This window comes from Acomys russatus, chromosome 10 (assembly GCF_903995435.1).
Source record: "Acomys russatus chromosome 10, mAcoRus1.1, whole genome shotgun sequence".
Taxonomy (NCBI): Eukaryota; Metazoa; Chordata; class Mammalia; order Rodentia; family Muridae; genus Acomys; species Acomys russatus.
In genome coordinates, this window is record NC_067146.1 from 6,048,474 (window position 1) to 6,063,021 (window position 14,548).

The following is a 14,548-nucleotide window of genomic DNA, read 5'->3' on the forward strand; positions in this document are numbered from 1 at the left end:
CACTTTAACATTTTGCACATGGGTCAGGCAGGTTCGAGTTCAAACAGACTGTCCTTCTGACCTTCTGTCTTCTCATCTCAAAGTTCATCTGGCCTCTGGGAACTTTCTCCAACCAGACTGACCATTTTCTACCGTGATTAAAATTTAATTTTAAACGGCTTTGGTTTCCCGAGCATGTTTGTGTCTTACGCAGACTATTTTCTTAAAATAGGTTAGTTGAGAAGAAAAATAAGATGGGTGAAAACATTCCCCCAAAAGGAACCCAAGTGAGCAAAATCCTTACAGGTTTGTACACCATCACTGCAGCCACACAGTGGGAAGTGGCAGAGGGCCCATTCTCAGGGATGACTCTGGCCAGACGTAAGAGAAGTCCTGTAGATACTATCCATATACAATATAAAACCAGAAACTACAAAAATAGTAGAAAAAATAGTGTGACCTAGTAGGGGTTTTGTCTTTTGCTTTCTTGATTTTCATGATGAGAAAGGGGAAGAGAGAAGAAATAAGCCATGAGTACATCGAAATCCCTCAAGTTGGAGCACAGAGTAGCCGGGAATATACTCCATGCTCTGTTGATCATCTCTACATCCTATTGGATTTTCCTTCTTCATGTCTCTCGTTGTATAGTGTCTGCTTTGTTATGTTTAGGTCTCTGTGTTAGTATGTAATGTGGCATTTCTTTCTCATCAGGACACATGGGAACAACAGAAGGAAACAACAGATAAGGTTACTTGTGCAGAGACAAAAATGGTAGATTCAGAAGCCCTTCTTCAAGAGAGCAGGAGACAGTGTAGATTGTTTCTTAGATCCACAGTTTCATCGTGTCTTTTTCATTGTCTCTGTGCTCTTAAACTGACAGAGTGTACTAGGTGACGTTTACTTATTTTTAAAACTGGAGCACGGGCACAGTGAGAGTGTCACTCTAGAGCTTCTTAATTGCACGTTTGTAGTAAGATTGTAAAGTGCAACGGCAGATCACTATAAACACTGACAGCTTTCTCCTTCTTTTTCTTTTCCCCAGTCCCCACTCGATCGCCTTACTTCTTTTGAAAAGGTCTTTTACCTTGTAGCGCCTATGTTCTTGTAATGACACATAAGGAGGTGTTTAAAAGTCTTTTTGAAGGTGGCATTACAAAGCGCGTAGCAGGCAGGGTTGATGGTGCTATTGATGTAACAAAGCCAGTAGCCAATTGTCCACACGGTATTGGGGATGCAGGGTGCACAGAAGGTATTGATGAGCACCATGACATTGTATGGTGCCCAGGTGATGATGAAAGCCAACAGAATAGCCAAGATTGTCCTGGTCACCTTCTTTTCCCGGGAAGGAGGAGGCTTCTTTTTAGCAGGCTGCTTGGTCATCTTCACAATCTTGCGAGCTACAATGTTCTGCTTTTCATCCCCATCCTGACCTGACGACCCAACTAGTTCTACAGTGGTGCTTGTTGGGGTGCACGCGTCCCCCTTTTGGGTCTTGGTGACAATTTTGATGCATGTTTGCTTAGAGTTATCGTCTTTGGAATGGCCCAGGGAAGTGGAAACTGTGTTTTCATCCTGGGTGATTTCATCATCTCTCATATTGGAGGCGACAGCGCTGACAGAGGTGGAGTCATTGGAGCTTTCCTTCTCTTCCCCCTGAACGCAGTTTTCAGTCACGCCGTCCCGAGGAGCCTTGCCATTCTGGATTTTGTTTTGCTCCAGGCCACTATCACCCCCGGACATGTTGTTGTTGTTCGGCTTTACAATTCTTCCTTGCACCAGACTCGGAGACACTGGGTCTCGGTTGGCCACGGGCTCCTTCTTTTCCTTCTTTATCCTACTCTTGCTTGCCCGGGATATATGCCAATACAGCACAGTCATGATGATGACAGGCAGGTAGAAGGCTGCAATGGCAGTGCCAAAGGTGACGGCAGCATTGGAAAAGAACTGAATGTAACATTCCCCATCCTCCACAGTTCTCACGCCAACGATGAACTGCCAGAAGAGAATGGCTGGAGCCCAGAGGATGAAGGAAAGGACCCAGGCAGCCGCAATCATCATGCCTGCCATTTTTGTGGTCCTCTTAACTGGGTAGGTCAGAGGCTTTGTGACACAGAAGTACCTATCAAAGCTGATGATGAGCAGATTCATAACGGAGGCATTGCTGACAACATAGTCCAAGGCTAGCCAAAGGTCACATACTACAGGTCCCAAAGGCCAGTAGCCAATCACAGTGTAAAGGGTATACAAGTTCATGGAGAAAACGCCTATGATGAGGTCAGCACAGGCCAGGCTGAACAAAAAGTAATTGTTGACAGTCTGAAGGTGGCGGTTGACTTTAATAGAAACCATGACCAAGATGTTCCCAATGATGGTCACCAGACTGAGGGATCCAGCCACAAGGACAATAAATACCACTTCAAATGTCTTGTAAGGACTGGTAATAGCCAAACCATTGTTAGAGGAGTTCGTTGAGTTATTCATCTTGTGTTCAGCAATCAAACAGCCAAATAAACATTGAAACCTGCAGGGAAATAGAATGGAGTTAACAAATTCAATATAAACCTTGTTTCCAAGCATATTGGATTGCTTCCTTTTGAAAAGCTTCCCAGTCATTCTTCTGTATCTTGAATATACACCATACTCCATTTGACCCAACCAAGAGGCAAAGAGTGTGGATGGGAGATTGAGGTTTTTAAAAAAATGCTTGACAATGAATATATGATCCAATCATACAATGAGTGCCTTCATATACAGATATGCGTATGTATCTGTCTATCTGCCTGTTTGTTTATATCACCAAATCCTTATAAGTTGACCTAACTGAACCAAATATACGGGAAAACCTTTCAAAACAACCAGAAACTTCTGGATTTGAAATTTAAAAAATTAATAAACCAGTAAGAGTCAAAATATTAGAACAGACCATAAAACTGAATGTGTAACTTTTATAGTCAGTAACACCGTTCTTCATGGCAGGTTGAGCCTGCTCCTTATTAATATTGACGATGTTAATGATAAAAAGGACATTATACTAGCCAATGCACACAACCAAAGTAAATTTGTTTTTCTCAATTTTGTTTTACAATTGTAATCCATCTTCATTTAGCACTAGAATTTTTAAAATTCCACACCTTATAAAAGAATCATCACTTACTATTGACACAACTGTACCAATTTTCCAGGTGTTTTCTTTGTTTCAAGTCACTATTAAAGCTATTGCTTTACTATTCTTTGACAAACCTTTCCTTTTGCTGAAGAGGGAGCTATGGTCCAGAAAGTTGCAGAAAGTGATACAGAATCATTTTCAAGTTCATGATAGGCATGCTACAATTCTTTTCTTGCCTTTTCTTCTTTGCAAGTCTTATGAATCGCTTTTCAATAAAAAATAAGTTCAGCCTTCTCAGATGCATGTTTTCTCAGTGAGTATAAAGGGCTATAAAAAAAAGTCTCTGCAATAGATTATATAATCTCTCTTGAGGAAAGAGGAAAGCTGATCTAATAAAAGAACTTAAGGGATTTCTTTATTACTAGGACAGTGAGCAAATAACTTATAACTAAAATCAGCACCCTACTTCAAACCTTGTTTAGATCATCTCCCTCTGCCTCGCTTCTGCTTTGAAGGCTTGCCCTTTATGAGAAACTACCGAGGAGCATCATAGTGATGTCCTATCTGCAGAGGCTGCTAGTTAAAACAGATTGTATAGTGAACCCAGGCCCCTTCTCCATGTTGAACACTGAAAACTCCATGGGATATGAACTACAGTCACTACTGCCACTAGGGAATTTTCAGAGATACCTTACTAGCCTGTGACAATACCGGCGTGAAAATGGAAAACAGGCCATTTAGAAGCAAGCACAAGTTTTTTAAAGCAGGGACATCCTTTCTTCCAACAAAATGCACACATTGTGCAGGGCTGTTGCTCTTTTGTAAGAGAGGGCAGTTGGTTTTCCTCAGCCTCTTACTACATTTTTTATCCAAATTTCCGATGTCAATGAAGAGTAAGGTTATTTCACATGTGAAGAAAATGCTCACAATAGGGATGGCCCCCAAAGCACTCATATTCGTATGGTAAATGTGTAATGTGGTATTCTACAACTTAGTTTATAACAAGGTCCTGGGTATATTTTGGATGCATGAGAAGAAAACTTTCCTTCACCCAGTTTCTTTGTATGCACAGCAAAAAGGAACCTGCATGGTTCTGTTTCTTCTTCATAAAATTTTGGTACTTGTATCATTTTAAAAATCAGCTCTGTAATTCTGAGTTTGCTATTAAAATTAAATGAAACATATTTTCTCTTTTTCTCAAGTTCTTTTCTCTTTTAGAGGTGTAGCAAGGATTAAAGTGGTATTATGTCCCTGTGTGCTAGTCTATCAAAGGCTAAGCATGAAACATGTGCCATTAATATTTAAATCTGCCAGGCAGATGTAAATTGATCACCTCTCTTAACCTTTCATAGTAGTTAATAGAAAAGAATGTGTCAATGTGTGCTTGAGCTATGGATGAGTGGGAAGGTATGGGGTAGACTAGGGTGGTAAAAGTAATAAGTTCTCAGTATCAGTTATTGCAAATTGTCAACAACAACGGCATTGAGAACATCATCTAAAGGACAATTAGCATGTTTGAACACAATTACTCTCCAGAGCAAGTCTTTGGGTAGCTGCTGTTTTTATGGCATATATTGATCAAAGGATCAAAGAGTAAAATTCAACCAGTAGCACTTTGTTCAGACTCTATTACAAATTAATAATCATCATGTATCTAAAAAGTACTCTCATTCCCTGAAACCATGTGCAAACACCAATGACCTGCAAGTGTAACCCTGGTATCCAGATGCCAAGTTGGGTCTGTACAAGAGTGTGAACATCATGTATAGACAACTAGTGTGCCATTGAGGGGAGGTGTTGATGTTAAAGTTTGGAATTAGTAAGTGGAGCTTGACACATAAAAAATGTGGCATGCATGGTTCTAAACATTTTTCCAAAATCAATTATTACAAGACTATATCACTCAAAATGTGTGTGTGTGTGTGTGTGTGTGTGTGTGTGAGAGAGAGAGAGAGAGAGAGAGAGAGAGAGAGAGAGAGAGAGAGAGAGAGAGAGAGAGAGAGAGAGAGAGAGAGAGAGAGAGAGAGAAGTACCTAAGTGCTAGAGTGTCTGCTTAGCACATGAAAGACCTAGACGTCCATCACAAAGGAACACATACAGGCACACAAATGTACATGTGCACACACATGCATACACAGACATTTGTACACACACAGGCACACATACACAGGCACATGCACACACACATATAAATGCACACACACAAATAAGCACAAATATGTGCACATACACACATATACACACACAGGCACACAAATGCACAGGCATACACAGATATATGTGTACACACACACACACATACACACACACACACACGCACGCACACACACACACAGAGCCAGTATTTCACCAAATGAATTAAAAATGTCCTCTCACAATAGCATTCACTCAGTGGCACCACAATTCTAAACATTGATACCAATAGAAAGCATTAAAATTATGACATGTACTAGACAGGAGTAGATAATTAGCTAATACAGATGGGACTTGTGCCTGGGTGGAGCAGAACACCATAGGTATGTGTAGACGCACTTTCAAAACTGTGCCCAGGGTGGGATGAGCTACATGAACTGATCAGTGTGTGAACAGTCTAAGTATTGTATTGCACATTTTTACATGCAGTTTCATATAATTCTTATTACCCTAAGCCATGTTATACTTGATTTTCTATTTGTAAAGTTGACAATGGTCGAAGACTTGTAGAGGTAGCACCCAATGTATATTCAGGTCTACTTGACACCTGTTATCTCATTATTTCTACAATGTCCCACCTTGGCATGGAGACTGGGCACTAGGAAGTGTTTTCAAAGAATGAAAAGAAAGCCAGGAAACCTTAATCTGTGTCCTGCTTATGCAGGGAGAATAAGTTTTCTGAGGCCCTGATAGATTATTCAGTCCCAAGTATTTATCCCTAAACACAGGTACATACAAGCAACACTAAATCAACTCAGGAGACAGAAAAGGGGTTGATGGGCAGTGGGGGAAGAGAGAAACTAATAGTTACAGAAGAGGTCATGGATATGAGAGCAGGGTAGGAGATGACGATTTAGAATATAAGAGGGATAAATACCATAGCATATTCTGAGATGCTGAAAAGTTTGTCCTAAGAATACTATAGTATACACAGGACTTTCAACACCAAATACTTTTGTAGAAAACATGAAAAATATAAGCTGGATTTGATAAGCCAGTACAGAAAGGACCAGGATGTCATGGAGACCAGGTTCCACCCACAAAGTGATTAAGCAGGTTATAATATGAAAAACAATTTCCTGCTTAAAAACAAGATGCAGTATTCTTATTATTGCTTAAAATTCAAATGAATTGTATTCATTTTTTTGCTTTGTAGTATTTATCAACAAATATGCTGTATACTAATCTGATAAATGATAATAAAAATATAATTTTTACTTCCTGACATGGACTCTGATAGATAATCCATAATCTGCTTTAGGTCTTTGCAATACTCATGTAGTCCCATTAATTAGTGATGAGCATTGATACTGATATTAGGTATACTTTCTCCCGCCGACACTGTTAAATACCAAATTAAACAAACAAACAAACAAACAAAAAAGCCAAAGAGAGCTGAGGAGACAATTATTCCACGATGTATTAGGGAGCAAAGCCCCTGTTCTCTGACAAACATTCTGTTTTACCCAGTTTGATATTGCTACAATCAAGGGTGACATGGTTTGTTTGTATCTTCTATGTTGTTAGCTTTTACTACTTAAGAGTCCCGTCATGAAGAATCTGTCCTTTAGAACTGGCTGTGTTAATATTCCACCTTCCTGGGAGCTGAGACAGGATTGCACAGACGTGGAATGCATTTCCATTTATTTCCCCTTCCATCTGATTTTTCATTGAGCCAAGACATTGTGAGTCAGTGTGGGTACCCTCCTCCCTCACTAACTCCAGCATCCTGTTCAGTGCAGCAGCATGTGCTGTAGGAATGGCCTCGGGCAGGAGTGAAGGGCCTGCTTCTTTCTGTTCAAAAGATCCTCTGGAGCACTGGATTGAGCAGGTCCTCACATGGCATCACAGGCTGCGAGGAGTGGAAATAAAGAATGAAAGCGAACCCAAAGAAAATAGGGCATGTTTTCTTCCACAAGGGATTTCTAATCTAGGAGGAACATGGGCCGCTGATAAAGCTCACCAGCTACCTACAATGCGGGATGGATGTGGGTGGGGCCGAGTGCCAAGGCTAAGAATCTCAGAGGAAGACTGAGCAGACTGGAGCAAAATGAATATAGCAGGTTCCCTGGGACATCTTCCTTAAATAGTGTCTGCTCATCTCCTCTCCCTTTGCTCCCCATCTTCTCACTACCTCTCACTATGATTCCCAACTCCTTCTCCTAGCAGCTCCCCAGAGTTTGTAGGATGGCTTTTTTCTCAGGGAAGTACAATTTAGTGGTGTTAGGCCACTGCTCTAGGACTTTGAACTTAAGGAAGTGAAGGTTCAGAAACACAAAAGAAGAACCACACGCTCATTTACCCACACTGACTTGGCATGTTATTTAAAACAAAATGTGTCAAAAATATTCTTGAAGATATGAATGAGTCTCATTTAAGAAACTGTAGCACAAACGGCAGACTTTGCTAGATATGCGTTATGTAAAATTTTGAAATAAAAGAAAAGGCCATGCCGAAAACATACTGCGTTTTCAAGCTGCACCTTTGAGATGTACTTTGCAAGCAAGTGACAGGAGAGTGAGTGAAAGTAGCTGAAACAGCATTCTGATCCCCACGTCGTTACACACAGAATTCATGAACTCTTTCGATGTGAAAAACCTCAGAACTGTGCACCAGCTTACTGCAGGGTAAACACGCTGGCTGCCTTGGCTGCCTGTCAAATGCAATTCTATTCTTAGTGATTCTGGGATAAGCTTCCAGCCCATGTCAGCCACACTATCTTTTCCCTTCCTCAAAACACACAGTGTAAACACCACGTACCCTAGGATGATATCATGACTACCAGGGAAAGAGTGGTAGCTGTGATTTTACTAGGATCCTAGCTTTCCTATTTCATGCAGGTCACATTGGAGCTGTTATTCTCACAGTATTCCTCCTCCTGCCAAAGAGGAAAAGGGCTTTGGACACATGTAAGCACAACGAAACCAGAAGATGCTCAGGCTTTTGAGTTTTTAAAAGCACATCTCAGGTGAGTAACTACCTCGGCTTCCATCCTGTTCTTCACTGAATTCAACAGAGCTCTGAGACAGATGAGGGCCATGGGTTTACATTTTTTCTCCTTTCCAAGAAAAGTGCAACTCCTTTATAGTAAAATGCGTGGGCCTAAATCTACAGCATGAAATACATAACCTTAATCAAACATACAACCAGAGGCAGCCCTGTGTCTAAAGGTTGTTATGCCCCCGAGGAAGAGGAGGAGGAAACTGACCAGTGGCCAAAGAGCTCTGGGAAGTTGCCTGTGTTTTCACAGCTGTATCAGTGTCTTTCTCTCAGTCTTAAGAAGCTGAAACTGTGTAGCTGGCTTTTTAAATTTTCTTTTTCATGGTGTTTCCCTCTCCCGCAAGTTGGCAGGCTGCTGGCTTAATAACGCTAAATTAGTTAATTCATTGCTTTGAATTAAAAAAACGTGAATCAAATTTACAGAGGAATTGAGGCTTGTTATAAGCCTGATAGAAAATTCTGGAATGAAAGCTGCTGTTCTGGAGGTACTGAGCAAATCCAAATAGCTTGCCCCTTTAAGGAGAATTTTCCTGGGTATATCTGCCTTCGACTGGGAGTCAAGATAGAGCACGTGTCAATGTGCAGCTTTGGGTTGTAGGTTGAGGACACACACCTTGGGAGACAAGAGGGAAATTCTATTTATGAGTAATGTGAAGATTTTTATGTTGCCCTTGAAACACAGACCCTGCCAACTGGGATGAGGATAATGGTATCAGAAGGTGGGCACACAGTAAATGAGTCACACACAAGTCAAATTTCCTCTGAGTATAATGAAAAGTTCCGGCAGCACAAATTGCAATAACTGGGCAGAGAGTAAGACACTCAATTTACTTAGGAATGTATTTATTATAAGTCTGTCTCAGGGTATAAGGCTTATAAAGAGAAAGGAAGCCTCACTCATCAAGGTAGCACATTGCTGTTTCCACAAAAATGCACATTTCTATGGAAAGTACAAACGAGTGGTTTTTGTTTTATAGACATTGTTTTAATAGATATTATCATTTGAAACACAGCAGTGTACGGCGACTAAGCACCAACATTCTTCTGCCTGAAATCTCTAGAAGAGAGATTACTCCTACCATGTGGAGCCCAGAGAAATGAATTCACCTCCAAAAGATCCAAATTTTGAATCTTCCCACTTTTCAATGACACAAATGACACCTGCCTCATAGCCTGATGATTCATATCAGAGTCAATAGGGCTATAAAAATAAAATAGTAATGAAGTATACAAAGTAATGGGCAGCAAGTATTTTTATTATTTCCAATCCAAACATGAAATGATTGTTTCCCCAGAGCCTGATTGCAGGCTATTTCAGGAACTTGGCGAAATGACCACAGTGTTATCTCACTAAAACTAGAAGCCCCAGAGCATTGAGAAGATTAAAGTTTGTACTAAATGATCTAATGGCGATTCAGAGAAGGGGGGACCATAAAAAGCTACATTGAGTCAGCAAAGACTTGTGTTTCTAAAGCACTAACTTAGAGTCCCAATAGAAAGCAAGTTGGCCAGAGAGAATGAAGCTTATGTCCGAAACCAGAGCAGTCGACTCTCCCAACTGCTTGCAATAAAAACATTTCTTGTTTATCGCATTGGGAGAACTACGGCATCATTAGATATGTGTGATATGATATGACATCCCATAATGCTCCATTTCTGTCTTCTCTGATGCCCTCCCCTTTCCTTTCACCTTAGTTAAAAAATCATTTAAATATGTTAAGTGCCCCTGGCCCCGTTTGCCTCCAGACTCTGCTGGCTTTGTTTAGCTTATGTTTGCAGTACTGAGCATTGAAGCCAGGCTCCTGTGCATCCTGAGCAAGTGGCCTACCACTGAGCTCAACGTCTAGACTTTTATCTCCATTCTCTCCAAAGACTTTTGGACACCATGTCTTTCTTGAAACCTGTAAGTCCGAAACATATGACAGAAATGACACTTGTCTTCCTGCACTGTAGCATCTGAGTTTGGAAGTAGGCCAAGCACAGTTTATTTGCCTTCCTCTCCACATGCCATGAAGTAAATTGTTGCTAAAATTTGAGATGCTTATGAAAAGAATAATTGTACATGCCTCTAATTCCACCATATAGAAGGCAAAGGCAGGCAGATCTCTGTGTTTTTAAGACCAGCCTCACCAACATACAGAGTTATAGGCCATCTGGAGTTATAGAGTGAAGACACTGTCCCTCAAAAACAAAACAAAACAAAAATATATTTTGAGCAATTCACATATAGGCATGGGAGTACAATTTCCACTCACAAACAATGCATGACAAGGAAAGATCTTCCAAAATGTACATGGAAAAAAGGGTGGGAACAAATGCTGGAAACTGGTAGAAAGGAAGGCGTTACCTGCGTCATTGTATTACCAGGCAGAGTAGATTTAGTGTGAATAGTTTACTGAGATGAGATGAGAGTAGGCATAGCTAGACCTTAAAAATATTAGCGTGTATGTTTGCAGTTACTAAATCTGTGGCACATCTCGAGATGGTAGGAAATAAACTAGAAGATTTTGCCCCTATATCTTCACCGAGTACTGTGTATATGGAGATACATATATACGCTCACACTTCGAGTATTCTCTGAGTAGGAAGTAACTCTTATGAGAGGAAAGCAAGGCAATTTTTCTGTTATTATTAAGGATATAGGACAGGAATCTCTCCCAGGAAGGATCAGTACAACATGACAACGTGCTGCAGAAAGGGAATTTTCAGGGCATACGGCTGGCCGTCTCTAAGTAATGTTCAAACATGAAGGACGTCATGGGTCTAGTGTACCTTTCCTTTTGAGGGCAACAACAGCAAAGGTCCTGGTTACTTAGCTATGGGAGGTGCCAGCAAAAAGCTGGCTTCTCACTTTGTAAGGGTGACATGACTCTTCTTCCTGGGACTTCTATTTATAGATGGCTGTGATGTGTTTGTGGATGCGGTAGGCTTTTTATTTTTTATTTTTTTTTATTTATTTATTTTTTTAGGTTCTGCTGCTTTATCTCTTTTCTTTGTTGCATGTGTGATCTGTTGAATTCCTTCTCCAATCTACTTGGTGTGATAGATATAGAAAATAAAATGTATCATTCATGGTTTTTCACAGGAACGAAATGCAGAAGGCTCCTTGCAGGTGCTTATGAAGTAGTAACTATGACGAGGTTGATGACAATTTAGCAAGTGGTCCTAACAAAGAAGTACAACACAACAGAAGGAAGCAACGTAAAGGAATCAAGCTTGCATTCTGTATTTCTCCCCAAACAGAGAAAATCAATTCAAATATTTTGTTCTGTTTTTCACGAGTGAACTACATTTCTTACTCTCTCATTTGCTTCCATTCAATGTAGGATTATTAAGTACCATTCTCATGCCAAGTGTCCAAGTTCCTATGTTAGTATCATTAATCTAAAAATATGAAAATTAGTAACTAATATCTTCTTTTTTATTTTTTTTAACTTTTTTTTTTTTTACTATTATCTTCTTAATCAAGAGGTCTGGTGGCCATGACAGTGAACAGCTTTAAAATAATACATGTAGGTCAAAAAGGATTATTTGATGACCATAAACATATTTTAGCTCAAAACAGTGTTTTCTAGAGAAGTTATTCTTTCTAATGGAATAAGAAAAAATGTGGCCCTTTGCAGATTTAGATTCAACCCAATAAATACTAAAAGGTTTCTTTGGTCACCTTGCCAATGAATAATTGTTTTTCCTGTCCCAGCAGTTATCAACTACAAAATAAAAAAATATTAAAAACTTCATTCTGTGTCAAATTTGAAGCCCAGAGCATGATTTATGAATATGCACGAATTAACTCAGAAATCCCAGTCAGTATATCATTTTAGGTGCCATTTTTGATGAAACAGCTTTTTAAAAAAACATTTCATATAGCACTGTTACTAATTGAAATAGAACAACTTGTATCAAAGGAAATAAATAATATCGACCCAAATGACAGTGGTTTTGGAGGGGGTAGGGCAACCTTAGGAATTCTTTTTCTTATATTTCTGTAGACAATTGCAATTTCTTCATCCAAGTCTTTGTTTTCAATGTCCATTCATTGTCTGCCATATCTTTAGTTTATACAGCATGTATGAAATGCCACTGACTGTTTAAAGCCACTCTCTGCTGCCATGTTGTTCTTTCACTGTCATTGTAAGAAAATTAACTTTGTTTAAGACATAATGCTTTAAAAACACTACATGGAAATATTCCAAGGACTAGGGACAGAGCCTCACGGCCCTAGAACCCAGAAACTGTAGCTGGATTGCAGCTGGGTTGCAGTAGTGAGAGCAGGGACCCAGCACTGACAGCCATTTTAGACTAAGAATCCACATCAACAGTCGTACTGTGCCAAAGACAGCACCCATTTGAAACTCAGTCTGTCTTCTCGTATGAATCGTGGATGCCCAGTCAAATGGGAACAGTCGCACAAAATGCTCTCAGGATAATTCAATAGTGGATCACCTCTTTTTTATCCTATTGAGAATTGCATAGGTTTATACAATGAAATATGATCTCACACACACACAGACACACACACACACACACACACACACACACACACACACACTGTTCTTCTATCTCCTTCCAGTCTCACTCTACATATCTTCCTTCCTTCCTTCTTTCCTCCCTTCCTATTTTTCTTTTCTTTGTTTTTATCTAGTCATTTATTTATAAACTACTAGATTATTTTAATGCCATCCGTATATACAAGGGATGTATGGAACACACACACACACACACACACACACACACACACACACACACACACACACACGGCAGAGCTGGGTAAACCTAGCAGTGACCATAGCCACTAAGAAGACTGATTTTTTCCTTCTGAGGGATCTTCAGCTTGGTTTGGGAAGCAAAGGAGTTCTTCCCTCATTTTTTATTGAAATTTGGGGTGTCTTGGTCTTTCACATGGGTAGACCTTATCTTAGCTCCTGTTCTTTATGCTAGCTCTGTGTCTGCAGTTAAGGACATAACTTGTGAGCAGCTTGCCTCTGGCTTTTTCCTTGTTTGGTTGCTTTCAAAGCTCGTTGTAAAGCTGAAAGTTGATCATTTGACCTGCTTTACTGAATATTTTTCCTTTTATTCTTTTAGGTATTATTAGTTAAATAAAAAAAAATGCACAGTAGGCTGACCTCTTTAAACAAGATCTAAACTAGTAAGTCACAGTGAGTGGCCTCTATCTAAACGGAGAAGTAGCTTGCTAGATTATAGAAATACCCCAAACAGGCACAGTGTGGGGCAGGGACAGTGAGCTCGGCCACAATGGTTGTCACAATTTTCAGCACATCCTAAAATTCCCAAAGCATGCATGGAAATAAAGAATTGAGAGTCATTGAGGTAGCTGGCTCTTTGATTCTTTCTATGAACTGCACATAGCTTCTGACAAACTCTGCAGCAGTTACATCATAAGACTCAATGGATTTATAGAACCCCAAGCAATATTTTCATATGCTGCAGTTAAATGAATTTGAAAATTATGAATTGCTCTCAGTAAAGTACAGATATATAAGGCTGAGAAGAAAAGTTATCATCAAAGATGCCTCTGATTATCTAGATTATAGTATGTGGAATTAAAATAGATTTAAAAAATTAAGGTGACCAGAAATACTCCTGTTTTGTTTTCAAGCTTAAAGCAAAACAGCAAGAAAAAAAATCTGAAGTACGTTAAGGGAAATCTTTTTAAATCTTTAATTTAGGGATGGGGTTGTAGATCGGTGTTACACTATTTTCCTAGCTTGTGTAAGAGCGTGGAAACAGTAAAAATTAATAGAGTAGGTAAATGTATTAAATAAAATTCTAAAAAAAAATTGGTTTAGGTGCTTTCTAAAACATAAAGAGAGATTATGAAAAATATGAAGATCTGGAGTGGAATTGTAGAGAGCTGATAACACTGGTTTTTAAGACTGGTTGGACCAGAGCTTACAGGAGCCAAAAAGAATGGAATTTGCAGGTAGCCAGGGACATGGGGAGGAGGGTCCCTGGGATTAACCTCCCAGTAGAAGAGAAGAGACCAGGATAAGAATGGATGCCATTATCCATTCAGTTGTGGAGAACATCCTGTCCATTGGCTAGATCTGTGTAGGGGTTCAAAGTTTACTGCATGTATTGTCCTTGGCTGGTGCCATAGTTTGAGCAGGACCCCTGGGCCCAGGTCTGACTTTCACATGAACTCTGGGACCCCCATATTTGACCACGTCCCCTGGATGGGGAGGCCTGGTGGCACTCAGAGGAAAGATAACAGGCTACCAAGAAGAGACTTGATACCCTATGAGCATA

General features: G+C 39.9%; 1 protein-coding gene across 4 annotated transcripts in view; it reads right to left on the reverse strand.

Annotated features, from left to right (window-relative positions):
• Positions 1 to 544: 544 nt before the first annotated feature.
• Chrm2 (cholinergic receptor muscarinic 2) overlaps positions 545 to 14,548 on the reverse strand; it is a 118,926-nt gene continuing 104,922 nt past the window's right edge. For all 4 annotated transcript variants that reach the window (XM_051151733.1, XM_051151732.1, XM_051151731.1 and 1 more), the window contains one exon: positions 545 to 2,500. In XM_051151733.1, the coding sequence (XP_051007690.1) occupies positions 1,060 to 2,460 (1,401 nt within the window). In that variant the 5' untranslated portion in view covers positions 2,461 to 2,500 and the 3' untranslated portion in view covers positions 545 to 1,059. The remainder of the gene's footprint in view (positions 2,501 to 14,548) is intronic.